Source organism: Alligator mississippiensis, chromosome 4 (genome assembly GCF_030867095.1).
Source record: "Alligator mississippiensis isolate rAllMis1 chromosome 4, rAllMis1, whole genome shotgun sequence".
Lineage (NCBI taxonomy): Eukaryota > Metazoa > Chordata > Crocodylia > Alligatoridae > Alligator > Alligator mississippiensis.
The window spans coordinates 251,786,294-251,812,626 of NC_081827.1; the positions used below are offsets into that span (position 1 = coordinate 251,786,294).

General features: G+C 53.1%; 1 protein-coding gene across 6 annotated transcripts in view; it reads right to left on the reverse strand.

Moving 5' to 3' along the window:
- Positions 1-284: 284 nt before the first annotated feature.
- The window catches only part of BIN1 (bridging integrator 1), a 120,141-nt gene continuing 94,092 nt past the window's right edge, over positions 285-26,333 (reverse strand). For 2 of the 6 annotated variants that reach the window (XM_019480258.2, XM_019480260.2), the window contains 7 exons: positions 24,842-24,970; positions 21,145-21,252; positions 19,895-19,918; positions 14,987-15,088; positions 14,072-14,182; positions 10,958-11,059; positions 285-7,488 (listed from right to left, as the gene is read on the reverse strand). In XM_019480258.2, the coding sequence (XP_019335803.1) occupies positions 7,381-7,488; positions 10,958-11,059; positions 14,072-14,182; positions 14,987-15,088; positions 19,895-19,918; positions 21,145-21,252; positions 24,842-24,970 (684 nt within the window). In that variant the 3' untranslated portion in view covers positions 285-7,380. The remainder of the gene's footprint in view (positions 7,489-10,957; positions 11,060-14,071; positions 14,183-14,986; positions 15,089-19,894; positions 19,919-21,144; positions 21,253-24,841; positions 24,971-26,333) is intronic. The other 4 variants (XM_019480261.2, XM_014599429.3, XM_019480259.2 and 1 more) reach the window with 3 other exon arrangements.

Consider the following 26,333-nt stretch of genomic DNA (forward strand, 5'->3'; position numbering starts at 1 on the left):
GTGTTTAGCTGGGTAGGTGAGATTCAGACTGTCACGTGAGAAATTGCAGAACATCTTTGGGCAACCTAAAAATAATGCCACGGCCACATAGGTGTCTTCGTGGTGAACCAGAATCTGGCCCTATGCATCAAGGCCAAGAACAGGCCCAACACCTCGCACCCCCACGTATGTGTAAACCTCCAATATTAATTGCTACCCGTGCAAACACAGGCCATGCTTGGCCTCTCTGAGGAGGAAGGCAGGCAGCTGGCCCTTCCCTAGAAAGAGAAAAGAATGACACAGGGTGCAGGATGACACAAATTATATTTCTGAACATTGCCAAGAAACAAATGGGACAAATCCATCGAGTACATGTCACCGGAACTGGGAGTCACAGCTCTGAATACAATGGGGATTGCTTCTGTTTTGTATAACAAAACAAAAATTCAAATTAAAAAAAAAAAATGAAACATCCAAAAACCAAACATTTCTCGGGTCGTTGCAATTAAACTCAGAGACTGAATTAACAGAAGGAAAAGAGATAGCCAATACATCGTCAAAGTCATGGCCAGGGGTTCAGTTAAAGAGGAGAAATAAGAAACCGAGGGTTGCATCTGGCAAACCTCAAGTCGTGAAGCACAGGCTAGGAGACAGCGTCAGCGGTAGATGCTCAAGGAACAGGTGACAGCTCGTGTAGCCAGAGGACGTATCCATATACAAGCCAATGCGGGACAATCTTAAAAAGCCGCAGCATCCCCAGTTAGATTTGCAGCCAGGAGGTTGCAATGACCCTCTCACAATCATTTCATTCACAACGGCCGGGGTGTCCCTGCCAGCGAGCAGCACGGTACGGACACGCCGCTCTGAACGGGACACGTGAAGGGCCTGTTTTGCAGGTCACATTTCCATTTGCTTTCTGCGCGAGGTGCCCCATCACCAAGCATCTGCCTCCATGCTACAGGAAAGACCCCCTGGCATGGGCATTTGCTGCTTGGGACCCAAGCTCCAAGAGGACCTATGGAGTGAAGCGTTTTCCAGCCATGCTACACAGAGTCTCTATGGCAAGAAGAGGCCTCTGCCAGCCCTAATAAGCAATCCCTAGGTTGGCTTTTCTGATAGCAGCTGTGATCTAACTGCAGTGCATGTTGCTTGCTGAGTGACAGGAGCTACACAGACCTACAGGGTGGGAAGGGGCTTCGGGGGTCATCTAGTCCGGGTCCCTGCACGGAGACAGGCTTTGTGGTTCCTAAACCATCCCAGACGCCCAGCCACTGATGGGCACGTGCCCCGTCACAGCAGCGGTGGCAGCACAGGAGTGACTGGAAAACATGAAGAGTCTGGCCCAGCACTGCCACCCATCTGCTTCCGAGTGGGACGGAGAAGAGACAGGGTGTCCTTTCCCTGCCAGACAGGCACTCAATCCCCTGGAAGTGGCAGTGGAGATTCAGGGGCCTGAGCTGCCCCCCTGGAGTGTGCACATCCTGTGGACGCCTCGTGCGTCCAAGGGAAGTTGGGGAATGCAGCAGTGGGGAACAGCCAGGCAGGGCCAAAGGGGGCAATACACCCAGGGGCCAACCCCTGCTGGGGAAAGGCAAGGCCGCGGGTGCTGTCAGCGAGCAGCACGGGTGCAACATGGTTATGGCAGTATTGCACACAGACAGCTACATCCATGTTGGCCAACCCCCATGGGGAGAAGACTGACGGGGCCATCATCATCTGGGACGCTCTGCCCCTGCAGACTCCCCTGCACGCGCAACAGCAAGGTGCGGGAAGACTCAGCCGACCCTTACACTGACTCGGGGCTTGACTTTGCTTCTGGCTGTGGGCTCTGCAGGGCTTTCCCTGCCTCTTTTCCCCTCCTCTGTCCCAGCACCACTGGAGACAGGCCATTTAGCACAGAAGAGGAGGGGAACTTTATAGCCCGTGGGTCAAACCGCACCCAGGTGTCACTCCAGTTGGGTGACGGATGCACAGGTGGGGTGGAATTGATGCTGGATGCGGCCCACAGGCCCCAGGGCAGCACAGTCCATATCCGGGGGCATGCGTGTCACTGAGTCATATGGCACTTCAGAATGGGCAGCTTCATTGTGCTGATCTGGGACCAAAATGGGACAGATCCAAGGAGGTGCCGAGCACCTGCCACTGCCCTGAGGAGGGCTGTGGGTGCTCTGCACCTTTCAGGATTAGGCTCTCATGACACAGAAGATGAAAGGTGAAAGGGGCCGTCAGTCTGCTCAGATGAGATCAGTGCGAGTCGGATCCTCTAGGAAAGGGAGGGCAATATTTGGCAATATTTGCTCTGGGGGAAGAGCTGATCCACAGCCCTCACCCTGCACTGGGACCGGGGTGGAAATGGTAGCACACAGGTCCTGAGTCTGGATGAGCCCAAGCCCTTCCTGCAAGGGGCCAAGGCACCTCAGTGATGTCAAGGAGAGTCGAGGGCATTTGGCCCCCTATAGAAGAGGCTTGGGCACCTTGCTGGAGGGACCCTGCTGTGCCCAAAATACCCATGCTAGTGACAAGAGAAGTGAGCTCTGAGAATAGAAAAAGAAAAGGTATAAAAGAGAGAGGAAATGCTCAGGCAGGGAGAAGAGAAGCTCCAGCACTCTGCCCTGCAGCCCTCTCCTTAGCCCCAGCCATTGTCACCGCTCGGAGGATTCACCCTCAGTCCTGACGGAAGAGACACTTTGCCCCCCCAGACACCAGGATGCAGCCAGCACACCACACAGAAATGGCCAGGGGATGATCTACCTCTTTCCCTGTGCACCCAAGGCCTCTCTCTCAGTCCCTCGCTTTCTCCTCAAAACTTCCAATTTTAAGCGGAAGCCGTGAAACTAAATGAGCGCGATAGACAGAATCCACCTCGAGCCGTAGCCCTCAGGACTTGATTCAAAGCCCACTGAAAACCCCCGACTTCAAAGGGCAGCACATCCAGCTCTGAGAGAAGCGAGGCAGCAAAGACGATCATTGCCTAGGAGCCAGATGAAAGTCCTGCTCTCAAGTGAAAAGGCAGGCTGAGTGATTTTCAGGCATTTGGTTTGAGTTACTGCCTTTGGGCGCCTGTACACACCACAGGGTTTAATCCTCATTAAATTAAATAGGTTTATAACATTTAAAACATGTTTATTTTGGAGCATCACATCAGTGTTTGCATGTACTAGGTTTTCAAACGATTTAAGTCCAGTCCCTGGCCGGAACCACAGGAGCGTGAGATGGTCCAGCTCTGCCCCTCCGCCCCCTCTAGTCCAGGGCCCCCCACCCCGTGTCCTGCCACACACAGCTGGGGGCAGGGAGCTGGCAAATGGCACAAGAAAAAAAAAAAAGAAAGAAACGGAAGCAATTCTAAGGGGTGAACTACAAAAGAGTTGCAGTGCCATCTGGTAGAAAAAAAGGCTCATTACATGTCTTTGAATGCCTCTGTTTGCACGCAATGAATCCATGGATGCAACATTTTAAGTTGCAGCGAGCCAAGCTAAACTGCGCCCAAGAAGTTTTACTTTAATGCACTAGAAAGACTTCAAAAGCGTCCGGAAAACCCGGTCATGCAAACAGTCATGCCGCTGCAGCACAAGAAAGGGCAAAAAAATGGCGTGTACAAACGGCCTTTGGATACAAGGGATGACTAGCATGGAGTGCTTGGAATAGCTCAATGGTCCTCCTAGCCAAGAAATGCACCCGCCATCGTTAGCAGGCAGGTGAGAGAAGCCACCCCAGGGTGAACCTGACAAGGTGGGAGCCACGCATCCTCCAAGTGACATCCTGGCCTGTAACCTCGACCTCCACATAATAAACTCATACTGCTGGTATTAACAAGGAAGCTGGAAGCAGAAGGAAGGCGAACAATGTTTGCCTCCTTCATTATCATAGAAACGTGTGATCTTTGCCCTCTGGGACACTGCGAGGCAATTCCAGGGGAGCACAGAGCTAGGATAAAAGTAGAAGAGCAAGAGGTCCTTCCTTATTCTGCCTACCACACTATTTGGGGATGAGGGATGAGAAACACTCGTATATTCATCCAGTGAAACTCTCCAACAGCAACTTCTCAGCCAGCGAAAATGTAGCTTACCTGGAGCCCTCAGACCAGAAATGTGCCTGCTGTGGCAGCTAGCGGGGCGGGGATGAACTGGGTGACCTTTTTCAGATGAATCGGTCATTCACAGAACGCGGTTTGGGGGAGGATCAAGACTACTGGCCATGCTGAATAACACTGAAGCATTGTGACTTTTTGCAAAATGTTCCTTTTTTTTTTTTTTTTTTTAAGCAACGTTTTAGCTTTTTCAAAACAAGCCTCAAAACCAAACATGCGGAAAACGACTCCCAAAAGTGAAAAGGCTCCCCCCAAGAACACGCCGCAGTGTTTTGTTTGGGGCTGAACGGCTCGACTCCGAGCTGCGCTGCTGGGTAAGCCGACCGTTCCTTATCTTTCAGTTCAGCCAGCGAACTGAGCAAGCATCGACGCGGCCAGCTCTGCTTGGGAGTTTGCTGTCTCACGTCGTACTAAACCAGCACAGCACAGACTGGGGGCTCGTCTCACTGGGGAGGATCAAATACAGCCATGGGGCAAAGCAGGTGTAACAGCGGTGAAATCAATGGAGCTCTCTGGTGAGCTACACCAGGGCTTCAACCGGGCTCGTTTGCTGCACTACACTACATGCAATATCCAGCAGCCTCTTACTAAGCTGCAGCTCCTATGAAAACCCTGGGTCCAATCCTGCACTCCTCAGCTACCCTACGGTCCCACCGAGTAATGCAGGACCCGGACTTGTGGGATGCACGTTGTGCGGCTGGAACATGCGTTCTACTCCGAGCCATTTTATTCTGGAGCAATACTTCCCTCTAGCAGTGCCTAGGCGCATTTAAATACACCTGAAAGCTACATCCCCGTCATGCAGATGCTCAGTGCCACTTCTGCGAGGGACAATACAGTACTGGATAGATGCTTTGCAAGCTCCATACAATGAAAAGTCCTAAGAAAGGGTTTTTCTTGTGACATGCTGGTTTTTAAAAGAGAAGACAAAAAAGAAATCCACAATAAATTAGAAGTCGGCACAGCTTCTTACGGTGCTCCTCACCACGAAAATGAATACTTGAGAAACAAACTGGAGCTCTGGGTCTTATAATCTTGTCATATTTAAAAAAAAAAAAAAAAAGAAGATAGAATAATTCACTGGTTTTGCATAAAAATAAACACATTTAAGCCAAGAGTTTGATGGTAAACTGGATAAACCCACTATGCTATATTTTTATATATATATCTATATATATTTCTATATAAATTTATAACTTTTTTCTAACATTATTCTTTGAAGGAGTAACTGGGTTCATATAAATGCATAAAAATAGAGCTTTGAAAGGACGGTGGGATGATCAAGACAACCTTGATTTAAAAAAATAGGAGAATATGCTATAGCAGCGGCTCACAGCACCATCACCCGCTGCGTCCAGGGCTGCGGTGTTGTGAGCGTGTGCTCTAAAATGCTGTCGTTTTTATATGGGCGTGCGGCAGAGGGGAAAGAAGAAAGGACTATCCATTGCAGCAAGTGTTTTTCCCCCCCAAAACACAAACAAGAAAACAAAGAGAATCTGGAAAGGAGACGGGGCCAAAGGGCCAAGTCTGATCTCGCTTACGCCGATGCAGGATTCAGAAATCGGCCCACTGGACTTAGCTATAATACTTAAAAGAGATACAACGCCAGCACTCCTTAACGCACAGGAGTGTAACCGAGATCAAAATCTGACCCTTGAAGAGAAGAAAAGTCCACTTTTGACCTATAATAGAAAGATGGTTTTCCTGTTATCCTACAAGCAAATCCGAGCGTGTCGGAGAAGGGGGGGTCAGTAGTGTCACTGGGCCAACATCCTGGGCGTGCTCAGGTAATGCCAGCAGGTATTAAATAGCAGGGTCGTTTCATACAGTGATCTTGTCCCAGGAGAGCAAGAGGTAGCCTCACCCCTAAGGGTCCCTTTAAAGGAAAAAAAAAAAAGGAGTCGGGGCAGAAGGGAACGACCTAACAAAAGATCTGATCTGCTTGCCCAGCGGCATCCGTGTTCAAGTATAAATTTAAAGTACCGTTGTGGGACGTGCGGGTCTCGGAGGATCGAACCTGTTGATTTTGCCAAGCACGATGCGCCCCTTGTAAACACCGTGCAGCCTGGTTGCTTAAAAGAAAACCAAGTCCAGAAAACTAACCGGGAGCTAAAAATGGTGGGGAAGATTCCTGTCAGTACTAGAACATGGCATGTTGTTATCCCCTCCTTTTCTAACTCATGGGGATAGGATAAAGTCATGCAGCTCTTACGTAAAGATTAAAATGGCTTGCTTTTCTCTGTCTTTGACTTATTCCCCAGCACAGCAGTGGAGGAGGCAGGTCTAACAGGCTTCTTCAAAGCCAGAAATAAGCATCCCACAATCAGAAACACAGAGAGCAGATTGGTTTTCTCAGCTACGCTTTTGTAAACTTTCCTGTTCACACCCCTGCCCTTAAAAGTGCACTTGCTAAACCGCAAGCCTCAGGGACCACCACTCTCTCTCCGTATAGCTACGAATCTACTTCGGGTTTCTTTTTCTTTTCCATTTCACAACTTGTGCCAACCAATCCAGAGTTTCAGCTTTTTTTAATGTCTTAATTTCCAGGATCTGCCTGAAGTAACATTTCACAGGAAGGCAACGACCGCTGCGATGCTCCACCTCCCGCGTCTTGGGGAGTTTGGGATCGAGCGCTGCCTCCCGAGTGTCGCTCTCCCAGGTAACATAGGTGGTTTGTTCTTTAAATGTATAAAATCACAGTTCGTGTTACGTTTTCAAAGGAAGCAAATAAAACACACACACGCACACACGCACACACATCATATTGGTGAACACTGTACACTAAATATGTCTTTTCAACAGCATAACGGGATGTTTGGCCTACCAAAGGTCCTAACATATGGGGAGTCTGAATCGTCAGGGATGCGGATGCCATGCCAGCAGCCACAAGCACAAGCCAGCTGAACCCACCCACCCGGGAGTCATCGGCGCGTCCCGTCTCCGGGACAGTCGCCTTTCCCAGGTACCCAACCGTCATCCCCCAAATCCAGCCAACACAGTACATACTGGAACCACACTGCGTCACTTCTGAATCAGCCCTCTGAATTCAAATGCTGTTAAATCAAAGGGGGGAAGGGGTATTTGTCTTGCCTTATTATTATTATTATTATTATTAATATGTATATATTTGAATAACACTTTGAATTCAATTTTACTTCTAAAACCTTGCCCTTTGAGAAGAACCCACCCATTAAGTTGACACTTCTTAGGTTTATGTTCCTTTAAAAATTCTCTCTTTTTTTTTTTTTCCTCCTAAACCATCTCCCAGAAAACTTGCTTTCTTCCTGCAGAAGAACCAGCTGGTACCCGGGCTCTCACTGCACGCGCTCCGTGAAGTTCTCCGGGAAAACCCCCCGGCATTGGTCAAGTTCCTTATGCTGGAGCCAATCAGCTTCTTTCACCCCCATCAGCCATCCTTCATCCTGGCAGGGAAAGAAAAAGGCATCAGGTACGGGGGCAGGTCGGGAGACGTCCAGCTCGATGCGCGGACGGAGCCTCATCGGACTCCAGCCGGGGAAGCAAAAGGAGCTCCCGGTCCTTCTTCCCCAGCCGGTGCCCTCCAGAGTCCACGGGAAACCTCCCACCAGCCTGGAGGGGGCACGTAACAGGGACAATGCTCGAGGCAACAGTGATGATGCCTTTCACAAGCCCGGAGCCCGCTCCCACGTCTGCTCCGTGTCAAACACAAGAAACCCTGGAAGTCCGAGATCACAACCACAGCTGATGCGCTCCTCGGGAGCCTCTAGGTCAGGGGCAGGCAGCCCCCGGCACAGGTGCCGAAGCGTGGCACATGAGGGCATTTTGCTTGTCACATGCACCTTGGGGCGGATGATGGGGAAGGGGCCGGGGCTGTGCTGCCACAAGGATCAGGCCCCTTGCAACCCCACCACCGTCCGCCCCCGGCACGCCAACATCTTCCAAGTCAAGGTTGGGGGTGTTTTTGGCATCTGCCCAAACACATCGCCAACCCCTGCTCCAGGTCAACCACAAGTGGCTGGGCTTGGCGTGAGAGATGTGGGGTGACGTGCTAGGCTTGCACTATGCACGGGGACAGATTAGGAGCTCAGGCTGGACCCTATGGAGCCGCGCCCACGCATCGCCAGTGGAGGAGACTCGGGGCCCTCACAAACATCCTCTCCTGTGTTTTTCCCTCTGCAGAAATGCCAGGGGAGGCTTTGGGCGTGCATGAGGAACAGGGAGGAGGAGCGGCGAGGAGCCTGCACTGCTGCTCATAAGCACGCAGAGGAGATGCCAGACTGGGTCAAGCCACAGGTCCGTCCAGCCCGGAGACCTGCACCTCACAGATCCTCCCTCTGCACCTGGCAGGGGAAGGATGCCAAGGGAGGGGGCGTTTATGCAAGGCTTATCCAGACTTCTCTCGCCCTCTGCAGCTTCCAGTATTCACAGGCCTAACGGAGAAGTTGCAGCTCTCGCTACCGTGTTTAATACCAACAGAGGGACCCATCCTCGGTGCATCTGTCCCACCCTCTTTGGTTAAATGATCAGCCTCCACAACATCTCGTGGCAACGGGAGTCATCTTGGGCAGGCAGCTGCGTGCACTGTGCTGCTTTCTGCCTAGTCTGATGCTGCCGTTAGGCTTCCCTTCAGCTACCGACATGCAAGGGCCCCGGGCAGCCTTGGGGGCCTCCTATGGCTTGGGGTCCCTGCTCCAAAGACGCCTCGGACTTGTGCACTTTGAAGCCATCGCAGGAGACAGCACACAATACTCACACGTGTACGCAACTCAAACGGAGCAGCCAAGCAAAGGCAAGGGGGGTGCCATAAAATCCATGGCCATCAGTATGCCACAGCACAGCAAGACGAAGGGCTGGGTGAAAGGCAAGAAGCCCAGGGGTCTTTACCGCAGCGTCCGGCTTGCAGGGAGCCAAATGCTAGGGATCAGCCTTCTGCAGCCTGCACGTGTTACAGAGAAGCGCGACATGCAGGTCTCCCATCCACCCCAAGCAGATGATGATGTGGGACGACCCTAGTCCTACGCACCGCCAAGTCCAAGGGACAGGAAAGTCTGTCGCACTCCTGCTCTGACATCTGAGCTGCTGGTCAAGCCCCTGCGACCGGTCAGGACCCCGAGACTGCAGGCATTTGTACCAAGTTAGACAGGCTGCCTGTTAGTCCAAGCTTCCTTTCTCGCATGCATGGCCCACGTCAGAGATGCACGGTTGAAAGGCCACGGCTGCTCGCCTGGGGGCTGCCAGGCAGGGACAAGTGGGGAGCTGGAGCAAGGGGCACATTCCACGTGGACGGCAGAGTTAGAGTTAGAGGGCTCGATGCTGCTGCACTGCCGGGTTAGAAACACTCAGAGCATCACCTTGTGCAGCCGGACCAGTCGTGACTTCTTAGCTCTGACAGCTGCATCCAGCTAAAGTGCACACATAGATCATTGAGAACCTCTGCTCTGCTCTGCTCTGCACACACCACCTCCTACCGCTTATGCTAGGCAAAGCTCTCCCGTGGCTTTCCACAGAGCCAGGGCTTATACTTGAGAAGCTACTAAATGATGACGTGCTCAACCAGGTCGGTCCCATCCAGAGCGCAATGTGGCCTGTTCCACCCACAACTCACCCAGTCCCTCCCAAGACCATCTCGAATTGCAGCGAGCAACTAGCAGTAGGTCTGAGTGCTTTACACAGAGATGCATCAGCACTAGCTCTCCCTTTTACGGATGGAGAAGTGACTTGCTTAAGGAGACCCAAGAAGTCAGTGGAGGAGCTGATGGATCCTGACTACCGAGCTATGCGGCCTCCCAGGAAACAGTATCCGAGGGACCAGGTTTATCGGTCCTGCCCGGAGGTGAATCAAACCTAAGGGCCTTTAGAGCATCATGCAGGCCAGGAAGGAGGAGTCTCATCGAAACTGCTTCCCTTCTGCACTGTCCAGACACTCCACATGCCAAGACCCCCCACAGACCCCGGGAACCACAAGTAGCGCAGTGCAGCCAGCTGCGTGCAGTGGGGCAAGCAGGCAGATCGGTGTAGCGGGGGAGTCTGCAAGCCTGTGCTCACACTGCGTCGCCAGGGCACATCTGTGCTGTCTCACAAGCAGACGCCGCACCACGCAACCTGGCGGGAGCACGCACGGGGAGAGGGAGGGAAGGTTTCATCCACTTGGCAGCAATTCTCTAAATCTGGGACAAAACCTTGCAATTCAGGGACTCGCCTAGAAAATGCAAGCTGGCTGGTTGCATTAGCAGCGAGCCCCGAGCCTCGGCAAGCTGAGGAAGTCTCAGCCGAAGCTTTTACGGACAGTTCATAATAAACAGCCGGTGCAGCTGGGGGTTGCAGCGGAGAGTCAGAAACCTCTCATCTGAGGCTGTGCGTGACATGGAGCATCTCGGTTTAGCCTGGGAGGACATTGCCGCCTGCTGGCCAGCTGCATTAGAGCATCCCCGAATAAAGCTGCCGTCCGGCGGGACAAGATGTAGCCAGGGCACAGCGCGACTGACAGCGTCACGTCCACATACAGGAGGATTTGCCAGTGGATCCAAAACTGCAGGCTGTGCCTTGCTACATCAAAAGCTGGGGACAGTGGATGGGATTCAAAATTAAGGGGAGAGGAGGGTCGATCTTGCAATCGGTTGTGCCTCCTTGCTGGCTGTACAATCGGTTCCTGCGGCTCTGCCAGGGGGAGGAAACCCTGCATACACAAAGGCCGTTGGAGGGAGGAAGAAAGGGATCTTCTTGTTGAGGTCCCCACCCTGCACCCCACTTTCCACGCCATTAGCTAGTCTCACCCCTCCGCCTTCTGCATGCACGCCGGGCCCCCTCCCACCATCACGAAACAGCTCGAGACAGCACGGCTCCCCAGCCCGCGGGGCTGCAGAGGGGGAAGCAGAAGCAGCGGGTGCCCGCCCTGCCCCGCTCGCCCCTCACCTGCTCCTCGGGGTTCTCGAAGGGAATCACTAGCACGACGTCGCCTGCCTTCAACTGCAGCTCGTCGCTGTCCGTGGCCGTGTAGTCGTGCATGGCCTGGACCTGCGGAGAGACGACGGGTCTGGTGAGCAGGAGGTGCCAGCATCTGCCTGGGTCTCCAAGACCTGATGAAATCCCGTTGAACCCCTAAACCCCTATGGTTCCAGTTCGTTCTGGCTGGCTGCATCCAAAGGGCTGGCCCCCTCTCCTGTCTATCCCTCTTGGAGATCTTCGCCTGCAAGCTGTTCTGCTTCCCCTGGAAGGAGGTGCCTCGACTCAGCAGCTCATCAGCAAGCAGGCTTTGGTCTCTGGACTCGGGTGTCCGGCTGAGCTCTCCAGGTGAGGCATGAGTGTGAACTGGGCCACACGCATCCAAGCCTCTGAGCAGCTGTTCTTGCTCCCAAATCACAGAGGCTGAGGGTTTGTGGAGCCTGCCGGCACCCGTCTAGGGCACACACACTGCCCTGCAGTTCCCATGCTAGCTCAGGGCACTGACACTTTACCCCAAGCTGTGTCTGAACCAAACCCCCGTCCCAAAGACCTTCCAACTCAGAGGCACGTGCCATCTGCACCAAGCTCCTCTCCTCCCAGCGGGGTCCTGTTATGGCACCATCTCCAGCCCCCAGATCTGCCCTCTGAGGAGTGCAAAATCCAGCTCTGCTTTTTGCAAGCCAGAGGCTGCCTTATTCTCCCAAGTCCTGGCTTTCCAATGGGCTGCACTGTGTTTCTCAAGACATTCACTAAATCAGGGGGAAATGAGATTCACCCATTCCAGGAAACGCGGCCAGGGTCAGGTGGAGCACCCCGCTGAGCACAGGGGTGCTGTGCTTCACCAAGCAGGTGCACCAAGCCGGTAGCCCTGTCCGGTGGGCACCTGCTGAATCAGCGGGCTCAGTGCAAGGCAAAACTTTCTCTTTTGCAGACACCTGCATACTCTTCTGCTCAGTGACCAAGAGCAATAGCTGCCATCTGGATCAGACAGCCAGGCGGCTGCACTCTGGCATGGCTTGTGTAGGGGTGACCCCACTCTGAGCTGGGGGTTGGACTAGACAGCCTCCTGAGGTCCCTTCCTCTACTGTCTCCAAGCCACGCATACGCCCATCACCAAGAAGTTCCTGGAGATAAGGCAAAGCAGACCCTGCAGAGCGGTGCTGAGCACACACCAATCAGCACACCCAACAGAGCGAGCCTGAACACAACGCTCGGTTTTCAGGAGTTAGGGCACAATGCCACAGCACTTTGCACACCCTAACAGCTGGCCGCGACACTTGCACGCAGCTTGTGATCCTGCTTCACATGTAGTGTGGCTATCCAAGTGTCCACGCAGGCATGGAGCACGTGCAGGAGGCTGCATATTCACCAGGCAGGTACGTGGCTCTGTACCCATGCACCTGCCCTCCTTTTGAAGCTGGCCTCCTGTGCAGCCAAGAAGAGGAGATATACAAGGCCAGGAGGAAGACCACAAACAAGCTGGAGGGTGTGCACCTGTGTGACGGGGACAAGCCCAGGGTCCCAGCACGCTCCTTGCTCTCAAACTTCCCCCTGGCACTGCTCTCCACCCATTTGATCTAACGAACAGGAAATGCAAGGGCCAATGCTCAGCTTCAAAGGCAGCCTTGATCTTCAACATGCTACATCTGTGCAGAAAGATCTTCACAGTCTGGCTGCTGGTTTCCGCACTTCAGATCTACTGTCCTCTCCCAACCACAGTCTCTCCCACAGCACCCACTTCCTTCCTCCCTCTTCCTAGCTGGGTTCGCCACTGCTGTTCTCCACAGTTTGCATTATTTCTCCCCAGAGGGCTTTTGCTTTTTGCTGCCCTGGTTTCTAATCTCTTCAGGTCCCATGGCTTCCCATCCTTCTTAGTGTTCCCACTGCTTCCTCGTTCACCGTCACTTGCCAAAATTATCTGCATGTTGCCTTGAAGGGTTTAGCTTTTCTAAGAGCAAAGACAGGTTCTGGGTCTTGTGTCCTATCCAGCGTGTGAAGCTGGCAGAGACCGTAGCCAACCATGACCACTGCTAATGCAGGAGGAAGAAGAGAACCCAGCTCACACTCGCAGAAAATTCAGGTTGAAGGGACCTGCAGAGATCACATCTAGTCCAACCCCTGCTCCAAGCAGGACCAGCCCCAACTGCATCATCCCAGTCAAGGCTTTGTCAAGTTGGGTCTTAAATACCTCCAAGGATGGAGACTACACCACCACTCTGGGTAACCTGTCCCAGTACTTCACCATCCTCCTCGTGAGAAAATTCTTCCTTAAATCAAACCTCAACTTCCCTTGCTGCAGCTTGAGCCCATTGCTCCTTGTCCTGTCATCTGCCCCCACTGAGACCAGCCCAGCTCCATGCTCTTTGCAGCCCCCCTGCAGGGAGGTGAAGGCTGCTATTCAATCCCCCTCAGTCTTTCCTTCTCCAGACTAAATCAGCCCATTTCCCCCAGCCTCTCCTCACCAGTCCTGTCCCCCAGCCCCACAACCATTTTCACTGCCCTCCACTGGACTCTCTCCAATGTGCCCACATCCTTTCTGTAGTGGGGGGCCCACAGCTGGACACAGCACTCCAGATGTGGCCTTCCCCGTGCCGAATAGAGGGGAAGAGTCACTGCCCTCCATCTGCTGTCAGCGCTCCTACCGATGCAGCCCTGGATGCCATTAAGCTCATTCTCCTAGGGCAGTACAGGCCGTCAGGCTGACAGGAGCTACTACAGAAAGTACAGGAGATATTGGAGCAGAGACAGCAGAGAGCAGGTGCTGTACTTCACTGTATTCTCTTTTTATCCCTCCAGGGTCGTATGTAAGTGGGGCCCTTCCTGCTGAAGCCCTAGACATGGACCGTTCCTCAAGGCACGTTCCTGGACTAGCTGCAATCCAGTTCCTAGGACTGCCTACAATATTGGTGGCTTCTCCTTCCCCTCAGCCTCCACCTGCAAGCTGCAACACGGCTGCTGCACGGCCGTGAATACCGCAGCACGAATGCCTCCTGCGATGCGCCCTGGGGCACGTGCTCAGCGTCCAAGAGCAGCCTCTGCCTCACCCTCCTGGGCACCCTGCTACCTCCACACACAGGTGCTCACCTTGAAAAGGAAGCCCGGTGGCATGTCGGCCCTTTCGGAGGCACCGCTGCTTTCCACGGTCCCGTTGACAGTGGCTGGGAAAGTTTCCACAACTACAGCAGGCAGAGAGCCCTGCAGGGAGCAAAGCCACATTGAGAAAGGAACAAACACATGTTTACAAGCATTTATCCCTGCCCTGGGCACCCACTGTAGATTCAACCAGCCCCTGGCAGCGTGCTACAGATTGGCAGCGGGGTTGCCCAGGCTGCGAGTCAAAGGCAGCTGATAGCCATAACTCACCGCACCGGAATAAAAGGGAAAGCAGAGAAACGGGCAGAAACCAAGGGTTTGCAATGAGCGGTTATTCTGGGGGCAGCGACTGTCTCTAGTCTGAGGAAGGGAGAAGGTCCTGACTTCTTCCGGGCGACACGGCTGATGCATTCAGCCAGGTGATGTATTTTCTGGGGGAGCAATACTCCCCACCTGCCCGGCAATCACTGCAGCAGCCCCGGGCAAGTCGCATGGTGCCCAAGTTGAGGCAGAAGTTAAAAGACTTTCTCAAGGCCATAAAGGAAATCAGTGTCAGAGCAGGAGTCTGGTGTGGGGGCAGCATTCGACCCTAAATTAAGCTGAGCATGATTTCCACAGGGAGAGGGTCAAAGGAGCAGGATGTTTTTTGGTCTGGATCTTCTCACCAAGGTGGGGGTAGGACAAGAAGACGTCCGGAGGACCCTTCCAGCCCTGCTTCTCTAGGACTCCCTGAGGATCACCAAAGTCTTGGGTTGAGCGTGCAAAGCAAGCACAGGGCAAACCTGCGTAACGCCTTCGGGGACGGGGACCACCACGGACACCGTCGGCATGCAGCGGGTCCAGACCTGATCACTTTGCCCAGGAAAGGGGGCCTGGGGGAGGGGACCTGCCCCCCCGGGGTCTTACAGAGCCAGATCCTGAGTCAGCTTCGGTTTTAGGTGCTTCGGCTCCAGCTGCCGCTGCTGCTGTCCCAGCTGCTTCGGATCCGCCGGAAGCGGCGTCTGCAGGCTGCAACACAAGAGCCGCCCCCGGGCAGAGAGTTAGCGAGCAGAGGGAGCGGGAGTGCGTGCACACACCTTTGCATGTGCATGGGCTTAGATTGCTAAGACATTATAAAAGCTCAGGGCCCAAGGGAGCACTGGGCCAGGGGCTCAGCTAGACTGACACAGCTACCATGCCTTCCTCAGACCGCGGTTGATTTACACCAGCTCCTGGCTGGCCCAGGAGGAACGAGACTCCTGTTTAATCTTCCAGATAGAGAAAAACTACCAGGGAAGCCTCTGATTAAACAAGAGCTTATTTGGTTTGCGGCTGGGCCAAGGAAGGAGGTTTGCTTGGGCTGTAATTTCTGAAAGTTTTTTCCAAAGGGTATCATCTACTAACAGCAGTTCCCAAGGATTGCTACGACTGCTTCGTGCACTAAAAAAATGCCACTTTGAAACCTGACAAGCGCTCCTTGCAACCCACCAAAACTACACCGGGTCCTGCTGAACTAGAAACCTCCCAGACAGCGTCTCTCGACTCTCCATTCCCACACCCCTCGCCCCTTAAAAACCACAACCATCAGCCCACTGCCTGGCCCTCCGTGCTGCTAGGGAGAGAGAGAAAGAGAGAAATCGTGAGAGCGGAGACCCGCTCAGACGTGCTTCACGGCGTGCAGCTCGGGTCTACGTCAAGGCGAGGCCTCTTAATGCAAGAAACCGCCGCGGATGAAGAAGGATCTCGAGTGCCACGACCCAGGAGCATGCGAACAGGACAGTCACCAGGAAAACACCTTCGGCAGATGGTCACTACGGACAGCACACAGCAGGATGTGTGTACGTACGTCTGCACCATCCGTACACAACATCTCACATAGCCATATGAACAGAGTACGTGTCTATGAATATTCACACGCATTTCCTAGGTTTATTGACTGGCACGCTGCGTCTGTACAGTCTCTATACAGACGAGCGTATATAACCCCTACTAAACAACACAGGCATTTTCATTCGAGTCTCTCAGGCCCCGATCCTGCCTGTGCTCCGTGTAGACAGACCCTTGCAGGGGCTTCAGGAAACAGGGTGAGGTCCTGAACGGCCACCACGGGATCAGGGCCCTGGCAGGGGCTGGTTTTGCAGCCACCAGGCTCTCCCTAAATGCCATTTAGCATTTAAAGGAAGGCGGGCGGTTCAAGACCCGTCGGGCTTCCAGTGCCCTCGACTCTGGTGAACATTGCATTCGGGATAGACTGGGACTCGAATTGCACTTACTTGGGCAGGCTCGGTCTCCGTGGGCTGGCTGGGCCAGTCCACAGCAAAGGCGCTATCGCACTGATCCACAGACTGCATGCTGCTAGAGGAAGTCTTTTCAGGCTGGCGGGTGGAATTGGGAAAGAGGGAAGGGGAAGGAGGAAGATGGCAGCGGATGGGAACGTGAGAAGATAAAAATGAGAGGTGTGGGGTAAACGGGGAGGGAAAAAGAGTAGAAAAATGAGACACACACAGAGGTACAGATATTCTGGGAGGACATCTGCAATTCATCTGCAAATGCATGAGCATGTCGTGGTAATCAGTGCCATTACTTGGAAAAAAAAAAAAATCAAGCACACCAAGAGGTGGGTTGGTTTAGAGACATTACTTTCAGGCAGTTTAGGGCAACGATGGTGAGTCTGGGGCGGGGAGAGAGGACATCTGACTGCGCAGGAGAGCAATTTGGGTTTGGGGTATTTTTATGTTCATGTGGTGGTGAACATGAGAAGCAGCTGCATTCAAAAGCAGATGTGAGGAACACACGGGCTGTCTCCTTGGGGTCCGCAAATAGCCAGGATGCATCTGTTACAAGGAACCTCCTCACGGCTTTCAAACACATGGATTTAGTCTGCAGGGACTACATCCGGTCAGTCCTATTGAAAACCAGTGACTTCCAGCAGGCACTAACTTCAAGATGGTCCCTTTCCTTATCCTCATCAACGTACCTTGCTTCTAGCATGCAGCACCCTCCTGCCGCACCACGCTCCCCTGTTCCAGTCCCGGGACGTCACAGCTCAGCAAATGCAAGCACTGTCCATCGTCACAGCCACGCACCTTTCTTCAGCAGAAACTACCAGCGCTGCACACTGAGGGCAAGCCTATACCACTTCCAACGCGAGTCCACCATAAACGAAAAGAGGGCTAATGAACTTATGGCCAAGCCGGCAAGCTTCTCCCACAGCATCCCACTTCGTTCACTACTCTTCTAGGTGGAAGCAAGGCATGGTTGCGTTTTGCTTCCTTGCAAGATCTCCTATATTGTTACCATCCCTAAGCCCATCCTCAGTCCTACCTAGATGGGTAATGAACTCAAAGTATACACCAAGTAAAGCACGTGGCAGAAGTCTCCACCAACAAGGGAAGGGGACAGAGCTGGGCCAGGGTTGAGATGCATCCACAGACTCCCTCATCCAGGTCTGGAAGGGCAAAGTCCCCCCCTCAGGTCAGAGATAGTTTCCATACTGAAGCAGACCCAAGCCACTAAGCTGGCCCTGTCCCTCTCCTGATGCACTCCGAATTCATTTATAAGCCAAGCTGCAATGTAGATGGCTTTCCACAACAAAACAGCAATGCACCTGCAAGCCCAGCTGACTGCCAGCCTTAAACTAACACGATCCTGCAAGAAGTCTGCTAACAACAGTAGCAGTAACATGGAGATGAATACCCCAGGTCGACAATCATTGCTTACCCCCACTGATGCCCTTTAACATGCACTTTGTACCCTTTCACTTCCCTCTTCATCTCTCAGACTCACCATATCCATGGGCTTACGGGGCCCACAGATATCCTGAATCTCTCGCACTACCACCATCCCGCTGCTGATTCCCACAGCAGCCCTGGGGAGCGCCGCGTTCAACACAAACCCATGAAATGCTACACAGGTCTCTCCTGTTTAATTAGATGCACTCCCAGGATGCTTATTATTTGGATTGAATGAGCTTGGAACTGGGCTCGATGCCAGCCAACATGCGTTTGGCCGCGTGTGCTTGTATTTGGGTAAGTGGAAAGAAGCCGCGTTGAGCAAGGCAGCTCATTTACAGAAACTGCATTTTAATAAGTGAGGGGTGGAATGCAATGAATCTCCTGGATTTCAGCAAAAAGCATGTTGGTGTCATCCACTTACTCTATTTTAGCTACTGCATAGCATCCCGGTGTCTGGACACCACGCTACATGCGCATCCCGGTGTCTGGACGCCACGCTACATGCGCATCCCGGTGTCTGGACGCCACGCTACATGCGCATCCCGGTGTCTGGACACCACTCCACATCCATAGGGAGCTGGGGAAAAACACTTGTTTTTCCTGGATCAGAAAGCCTTGCTTTTCTGCCTTGTTTTATTAAGTCAGCAGCTTTACATATCCCAGATGCAAGTGTACCAGATTGCACCTTGGATGTGCAGGAGGAAGTCCCACGCAGGTGGGAATCACAGGTTCTGGGGAGATGTCTGACTACCACCGTTTTTCAAGTTATGAGCAAACCAAAAATGACGGAGATGCTTCCTCTGGCGATTCCTGTGTGATGCCAAACACTACAGCTGGCTCCAAATTGCCCTTTCTCTGGGACCCTCCCGCATCAGGGTGGGTCAGGATCAATGGATGGGTTGACAAAACTGTCTTTAGGGGTGGCTACCATCAGCTTAGCCCTGGGCCCTTTGGGGGAGGGCAACACAGACATCTAATAAGTAAGCAAAGGTATTGTTAGGTGGATTTTCAAGTGTGTAGCAAGAACACACACTTCCTTCCGCAGCAGCCTCCTCTACACATAAATGGGGGAGAGGGGTTTCCACCTTCTGAAGCCCCGCTGTTGTTGCACCGGCTGCAAGGACATGAAAGAGGAAGAACGTGCGTCAGTCCTTCCCACGATGCAAGAGCAATACCCCAAAACAGCAAAGAAACCACAACTTAACAAACCAGCCCTGCACTGTTTTGGGGAAGGAACAATTCGGCTGATTCACGAAGACCGAGGTTGGGCCACGTGACCAAATGCTTCTCAAAGGGGCAATCGTGGAGACGGACCGAAGTAACCCAAAGGGGCTCTGCTTTTAAGGCAGGAACCGTTACCCTGTAAAGACATGACTTTTCTTCTTTTTTTTTTTTTGTTTAAAAGAAGGGAAAACACAGATAGAGCACGACATGGGGAATGACATGGATGAACGCGATCAGCGGGGGGAGCCGCCTTCTCAACATGCCCTGGGTGTGCACAGGCTCCTTCACCTGGGGGCTAGCTAATTAGCAGTCACTCTAATTAGCCTGCACTACCTCCTGGGGCGGTGAGCAGGAGCATTTGCACTGCCCGCCTGGAGCGCAGCAGCTTGTGCGAGCGGCCTGCCCCCAGGGAGGGTGAACTTACCGCCCATCTCTCCGAATGCAGATTTGCTGCTACAAGCAAGCTTAGCAAATGAGCTCCAATTTACAGAGATGGGGGTAAACCAAGGGGCAGTTGAGAGGCAGGTACACCGCGTTAGGCAAGAGAGGGCAGGAAGGGAATAAGAGGCCAGTGGGGGTATGGAGAGGCGCAGACGCGGCTATACAGCAATAGCAGGATTAGGGACACGGACAGCAATGCCAAACACCATGGAGATGATGAGAAAGCTCGCGGCACGGGCGACGGGGCGCTCTTCCGGGAACACCGGGCGCGAGGCCCGAATGCATGGCTGCCGTCGAGGCCGGTCCACACCACAGAAGGCGGAAGCGGGTTCGAGACGCGGCGTGATGGGAGCGATGGGGTGGGGGGGACAGCGCCTGCACATGCCAGGGGAGATGGCAGGAGTTCACCGAGAGGAGAACGGGGGGCGATTCTTACCTCCCATAAATCCCAGGGGATAGACTAAGCATGTCAAAGGGCAACAAGAACAAAAAACAGGTTGAGACTCAATTATTGCAGCAGTACAAATGTCGTTCATACGCATTCAACGGCACTTACCTCAGCATCTTTCTATTTCCCTTAATGGTTTGAGACGTGAAACTCAGTCTCTTATAGAAGAGTGGTTAGCTGCACCGTGACCTTTATGCCAAGGAGCTCTGCCAACCCACAAGCTGTGCGGACGACCGGCCTAATTAACATGATGGCATCACCAAAATATTGGAAATATCCCAGTTGTGGATTATACTGGCAGCTGCTGTCCAAGAGAGCAGGCTGAGATTAGGGAAAACGTCCCTTTCCTTCATACTGGAAGCAAAAGGCCGAGGCAGAGGGCACTGTCTGAACCCAAGAAGGGCTTCAAACACTCAATTTAGCAAGAGTATAAACCAGGGCTGATGCCAAATTTGCATTACACCGAGGGCAGGATGAATGTGAATTTTGTGTCTTTAGGAACAGCCCGTATTTGCCAATCTTTCCTCTCCGCACAATAAGCCTTGACCCCATTTCTTAACTGGGAGTCAAATGCTCGTGAAGGTAGGAAGCTCCAGGCCGCTCCCCCGTGACGGTCCGTCAAGGCCAGGCTCCTGTTTCTACGAGAGGCCAGGGCCAGCAGTCCTCAGGAAAGCGCACCACCTCCAGAACAGCGACTTGTGCAACAACGTGCTGTTGAAGGAAGCTTCTCCTTAGCCCCAGGTGGAGGTTGCATCCAGAACCAAAGGATGCCATTTCCCTCCCAAAGTCCTTCCTGTCTAAGACAACGGCAGATTGCTAAAGCTCCCTGCTGCTCGCTAAACTGACGGTCACTTATGGACAGACCGTAACAGCGAGGGTGCAATTCCCACCCACACAACCAGGGCAATCTCCACGTGGTACGTGGAAGATGCTAGGGATGCACGTGCTGGCTGAGCTTTCAGATCTCGAGAAGAGGGTCCGCGGGGTGCTCCCCCGAACATCCGTGCGTGAGGGTGCAGATCCGATTGCTGCACGTGCAAAGCCAGGGGCACAATTACCCGACTCAGATGCATGCGTGCCCAGCGGAGCACGCAAATGTGCCGGCAGGCAAGTACTCGTGCCTGCTGCGTGCCTCTGAAAGCTCAGCCAACGTGAGACTATACAAGGTGGGCACAGGCGGCCCCCAGTCGTCAACAGTTCATTCAGGCAAGAAAGAGGGAATGGTGACGTGAACAAACCTGGGAGACGGGTGTGGGTGCCTTCCCCACACCGGCATCTGGTTTAATGGGATCAAAATCCAGATCCAACAGGCTGGCTCCCTCCTGGAAGGGCCCAGGGGCATCAAACTTGGCAGCGGTAAGGAAGAAAAGCAGTGTGAGCATTAGACAAGTGCTGGAGACAGACTGTGTGGCAGCTGATAACCAAGACTTGGGTTGCAGATGGCGTATTGCCTGCTCCCTACAACCTGCTTACCGCCTACAAGCGTGGGCAAGGCACTTGTGCAAACAAACCTGACCCTTTTACATAAAAAACTCCACCCTAACTCACCCTACATGTCTCAACAGCTGGCACGGCCAACTCAAGATAGCAGGGCCTATTAGGGCCAAAGTGCCAGCTTGGAAGAGGTCCTTTTCTCCTCCCAACTATCCTTTGCGTCTCTTCTGCATCAGGACCAGCTACACTGCGCTCAAGATTAACTTTCCCAGCCTCCTCGACAGAAGCCATCACCTTCAGGACTGAGCAACGGCAATCGCTTCGCTCCCAGAGTCTAGACCAGCCGTCTTCAGGGCCTCGAGCCGTGCACGGGAACGCATGCCCGACGGCGGTCTCAGCACTAACCCCTGCAGCAGCTAACCTGTCTTCCCTCTTTGCCGAATCCCAAATACCACCTGTGGTCGGATGTGCCATAAGTGACCATTCGCCTGTAACCGGCGATAATCAACGCACCCGATTTCCAGTCCGGCCAGCACAGGTTTCCGTGCTCTCCGCGTGGGCAGTCGGAAACACAACAGCTCATTTTCCAGGACATGCACAGATGCAGGAGATGTCACTGCCACCTTCTCAGCCAGCAAAGTGAGTCCCTTCATTTCTGATTAACTCGCTAGCTAGAGGCACTATCAGCGCGTTCACCCACAGCATTGAATGCAGCACAGTCGCATCCAGGGAATGAATCATTAACTTTCCAGACTGACCTGTGACATTTCACTCTCCGGTGCTGCAGGACCATTATGCGCCTCGCCCTTTCTGTCTAGCTCTTCCTTTAAAGGAACAATCCTGCCCAGAGTCCCCCAAGGCCCGTGCTATCAAGCAGATTTCCTCAGCTCTGCTCTTTTCAAACCCCTTTCAGGAATACCCACGGTTTGTGCTCCGTTTTCCTTCCCCAATTCCACCAAGGTCCAATACTGAAACGACTCCTGGGATTTCCTAACACACACCAGGTTATCTAGAGACAAGCTTCACATCACATTCACTGGTGAAGAAGGCCACGACATTTAACAGCGCGGCAAAACCAACACAGCGATCCACAGACCTATGGAAAGAGGACCGCACACAAGATCCACGTTCCCATCATGTTCCACCTCGGTGTAACTTCTGCCCATTTTTTACCTTCTTTTGTGTTGTTTAACACCCACAGGAATGAGTTTAGTCAGCTGAAACAGGGAAAGGAGCTGCAGACTTCTAGCCCTTGAAGCCCAAGTGACAAGCATGAACCCGAGTCCTCAGCGTCTAAAGCCCGCTGTATTCCCGTAATGTTTCTCCAGTAAAGTCTTTAACAAGCTTCCAGATCCCAGACTTTACGCCTTCCCTTAGTGCACCAAGATAGAAAGCGCCAGCTATACCACCGGCATCTTACCTGCTGTTCAAGAGTTATGTGCACGTATACCTGCATCAGATCTGCACCCTTTGCCTCTCTCCCCCAGTTCATTAGCTTACTCAAACTCCAGTATCAAACTAATATGGCCTTGGAGAAGGCACCAAACAGCAACAGCCACCAGGTGCTCCAGTGGAGAAGCCAGATTATCCCTCAGAGATCACGTCCAGGGGGATGGCGCAGCAGATCCGTCCTGGGCCACGTGCACTGAGCAGATGCGGACTGGAGTCTCTGGTTACAGGTAAGCATTCACACAAACACATGAGACCAACGATGGAGCAGACATGGCGGTCACTTAGAAACACATGCTACAACCTACACGGGGAGGACAGACATCGCCCAGTGACCTGTGGCTTGCTTGGTCGCACACGCCCACACAGAGCACACGTTTGGCTGTCCAGAGGTGAATCCAACTGGAGCCGGAGGACCGTTCGGTACCATCGACTGCTCCGAGATGCTGCCGGTGTCCTCCAAAGTCCTTGGCTAAGTGCTCCCTTTTCCCTGCTCTACAAAGCTCTGTCTTGCATGGGCTCTCTTCTCTTCCCTCCTGCCCCTCATTTCTTACCGTTCTGCAATCCCCCCTTTCTCCTGGAAGTGCCTCAGCAATTTGGGGATCTCCCGATAAAACAAGGTCCTCACACTTGCACGCACCGTCTCCACGAACACACCTGTCACAGCTGCATTTCTTTAATCTCCTTGTAGCAAGGACCTTGCCTGTGTGGAGAGCTGCATGCACTTCCAAGGCTCTGCTAACTACCCAGCTCTCACCGCTGCTGCTCAGCCCAGGTGGTGAAGCTTGAACCCTGACACCAAAGGAACAACTTTCCCATATCCCTTTGGGTTTGTACTGCTCTAGGGTTAGCTATGAGCCTAGAAACGTGGCTTCAGAGCTGGCAGACACAGTCCTTTGGGTAAATCTGATATCTTTTAGTAGACCAACTCAAATAGTTGGAAAAATGAGCTTATGGGCATAAATACCCATCGTTAGGCTCATATCTGCACCCAATTACTAGAACTAAAAATACAAAGCAATTATCCTCTGCAGACTACTTCTAATCTAAGACCATCCGGGCTTTTTTTCTTTGCCACATGCATCTTTGCAGTCTAAGTCAGCTCTCCCTTTGATAAACCTGCTCCAATCCTTGCCATCTGCATGAAATGGGAAGGACCCTTTCTCCGCAGCCGGGTGGGAGGTAGGAAGCCACAGGTCACTGGTCTGAGTTACAGATGGAAGAAAGGGGAAGCGAGTTGCACCGAGCCTTGTTAGAGGTGTCACTTGTTCAAAGGGATCATTCAAAACAATTAAACAAAAGAAAAATGAGTCTTATGATGCAGCCAGAAAACTGGTCAGGCTCTTTCCTGCCTAGGGGTTACCCAGATAGGCTGGACATTAAATCATTCCCTCTGCACCCCGTTCCTAGCTCCAGCAGCAAACTATTAACATGGGAGGGAAGAGGGACGTCATCCCTTCGTGGCTGCGTCCGACTTTCAGGACTCCGGAGACATTGGAAGAAAACTAACCCTTTTAAATGGAGCTGCTTGCTAGCAAAAGCAGCCAGCCGGAGGAGGACAAAGAATTGGAGAATACCGAGTCCTCGCTGCTCCGAGAAGCAAATCCACTGAACTAACATCAGTGACGCACTCCCGGATGACAGGAGAAATAGGGCTTGAAGGCATCCAAACTGGAGGCAACCCTGCCCAGGAGTGTCTGGGGAACTTGGCCCACCCACTCTTTGGCCCGTTTGCTTGATGCAAATCCTGCTGATTGCAAAGGCGCTGCAGAGCCTTTCAGCCTCTGGAGATCAGCAAGCCTTAGCTTGGAATAACCCTAATTCATGGATATCCAATGGCTTTTTTTATCACAGTCTGGTGAGGATGAATTAGGAGGACTCTGGGACCAGCCAAGACCAAAAGACCAGTGCTGCAATCTCAGGGCTGCATCCCCCCGTGCCCTGCCCTGCCCTCCTGACCAGGTTTCTTGGCGTGACACCTCTAACGGAGAAGGAGGCAGCAAGGAGGTGAGAGGCAGACAGACGGAGATAAGGCAGGGCGTAGCGGCTGACCTGCGAGGGGGTGGTCACACTTATCTCAGGGACAAAATTGTCATCAAACAGACTGATGATGTTCTCCTGCTTGATCTCCTTGGACGGGGTGAGTTTTGGAGGTGGCGGCACGGGAGGACCTTTCCTCAACTGCATGCAAGCGAGCACACGGCGACAGCACACATGGCGACACCCAGAAAAACCAGAGACAGGAACCAGGTTAGCAAAATAAAACCAAGGGGTGAGGGACACGGGGAAGGGGCGAATAAATAAACCTGGAGGGGAGGGAGGGAGGGAAAACAATCACACGCCTCCAAGAAGGTTCGGCATCATTAGTTACACTTCAGCCGTGGGCCGGGCTCCCTCTGCAGAGGAGAAGCGTAACACAATTAATATGCATCAACTGGGCATGCATACGTAATTAGGACATGTGCAACCTTCCAGAAAAACCGCCGGGAGGCACAGATCGGTTACCTGGCACAGCTTGGGAGAGAAATCCAGTGCATTTGCCACCTGGCCCAATACCTACCTGGATGATGTAGGCCCCTGGGGGCAGGGCTGGACCCCAGAGCCGATCCTGGATGGCCAGCAGGCCAGATTCTGACCTCGAGGACACTGCTCCAGTCTGTGGGTGTCAGTGGATTTACTCCAGCACAAGTGAGATCAGAGGGGGCCCCTTGGGCGAGGAACGTGGACAGGGCTCAGAGCCATCAAACTACATGGGAAGCGATAACTGCGGGCCTGATTCTGCTCTCCGTTTCATCAGCGTGCAAGACTAGGGACACCGCTGCAATCAGAGTTTCCCTCGCATACATCCAGGGAACGAGGCTGAGGGTTTCAGCTGCGTGGATCCCATATGCTAACACCTTCTTCACTGCGAGAGACCTGGAGTCATTGCTAGGCGCTGGGGGAACGCTCACTAGGGACATGCAACCCAGTTTGGCATTTCCCTGGGTTGCAGGGATCCCTCTCGCCTAGGAAAATGGGTCATCGTTATTCCCCTCAGACTGAGGGTCCCGAGGTAGACTGACAAAGGCCGTATGCCATATCAGCATCAGGCCCAGGGTCATTCCTGGCTCTCAGGCCTGTGCTCACTCCGCTAGACCGCATCCCCTCCCCATGCTGCATCGGCATGCACTTTGCTGAGCTAGCAACTGGCAATGCCGGCTTTCTAAACTGCGAATCCAGCCAGCCGTGGCCAAGACGCCAGCCAGATTTCAGACACGTGTCTCCCGAGGTGCAGCTGGCTGGAGACCCTTGCAGAGGCTGTACGTAATAACGAAAGTGGCATTTTCACTTCCAGTTTTCAGGTGGCTCTAGAAGCAGAAGTGCCCAGAAAGCCTCTCTGGCATTATCCCCAACCAGATGCCGATTGCAGAAGCCTCCTGGGAAAGTGTCATCTCGGAAGAGTGAAGCAATCGGTGCAGACACCGGGGGCTGTGAATCCCAAACCAAAGCAGACCCTTTTGAAGTCTGCCCCTCTTGTCCTCCTAGGCATTTGCGTGGCTGGCGG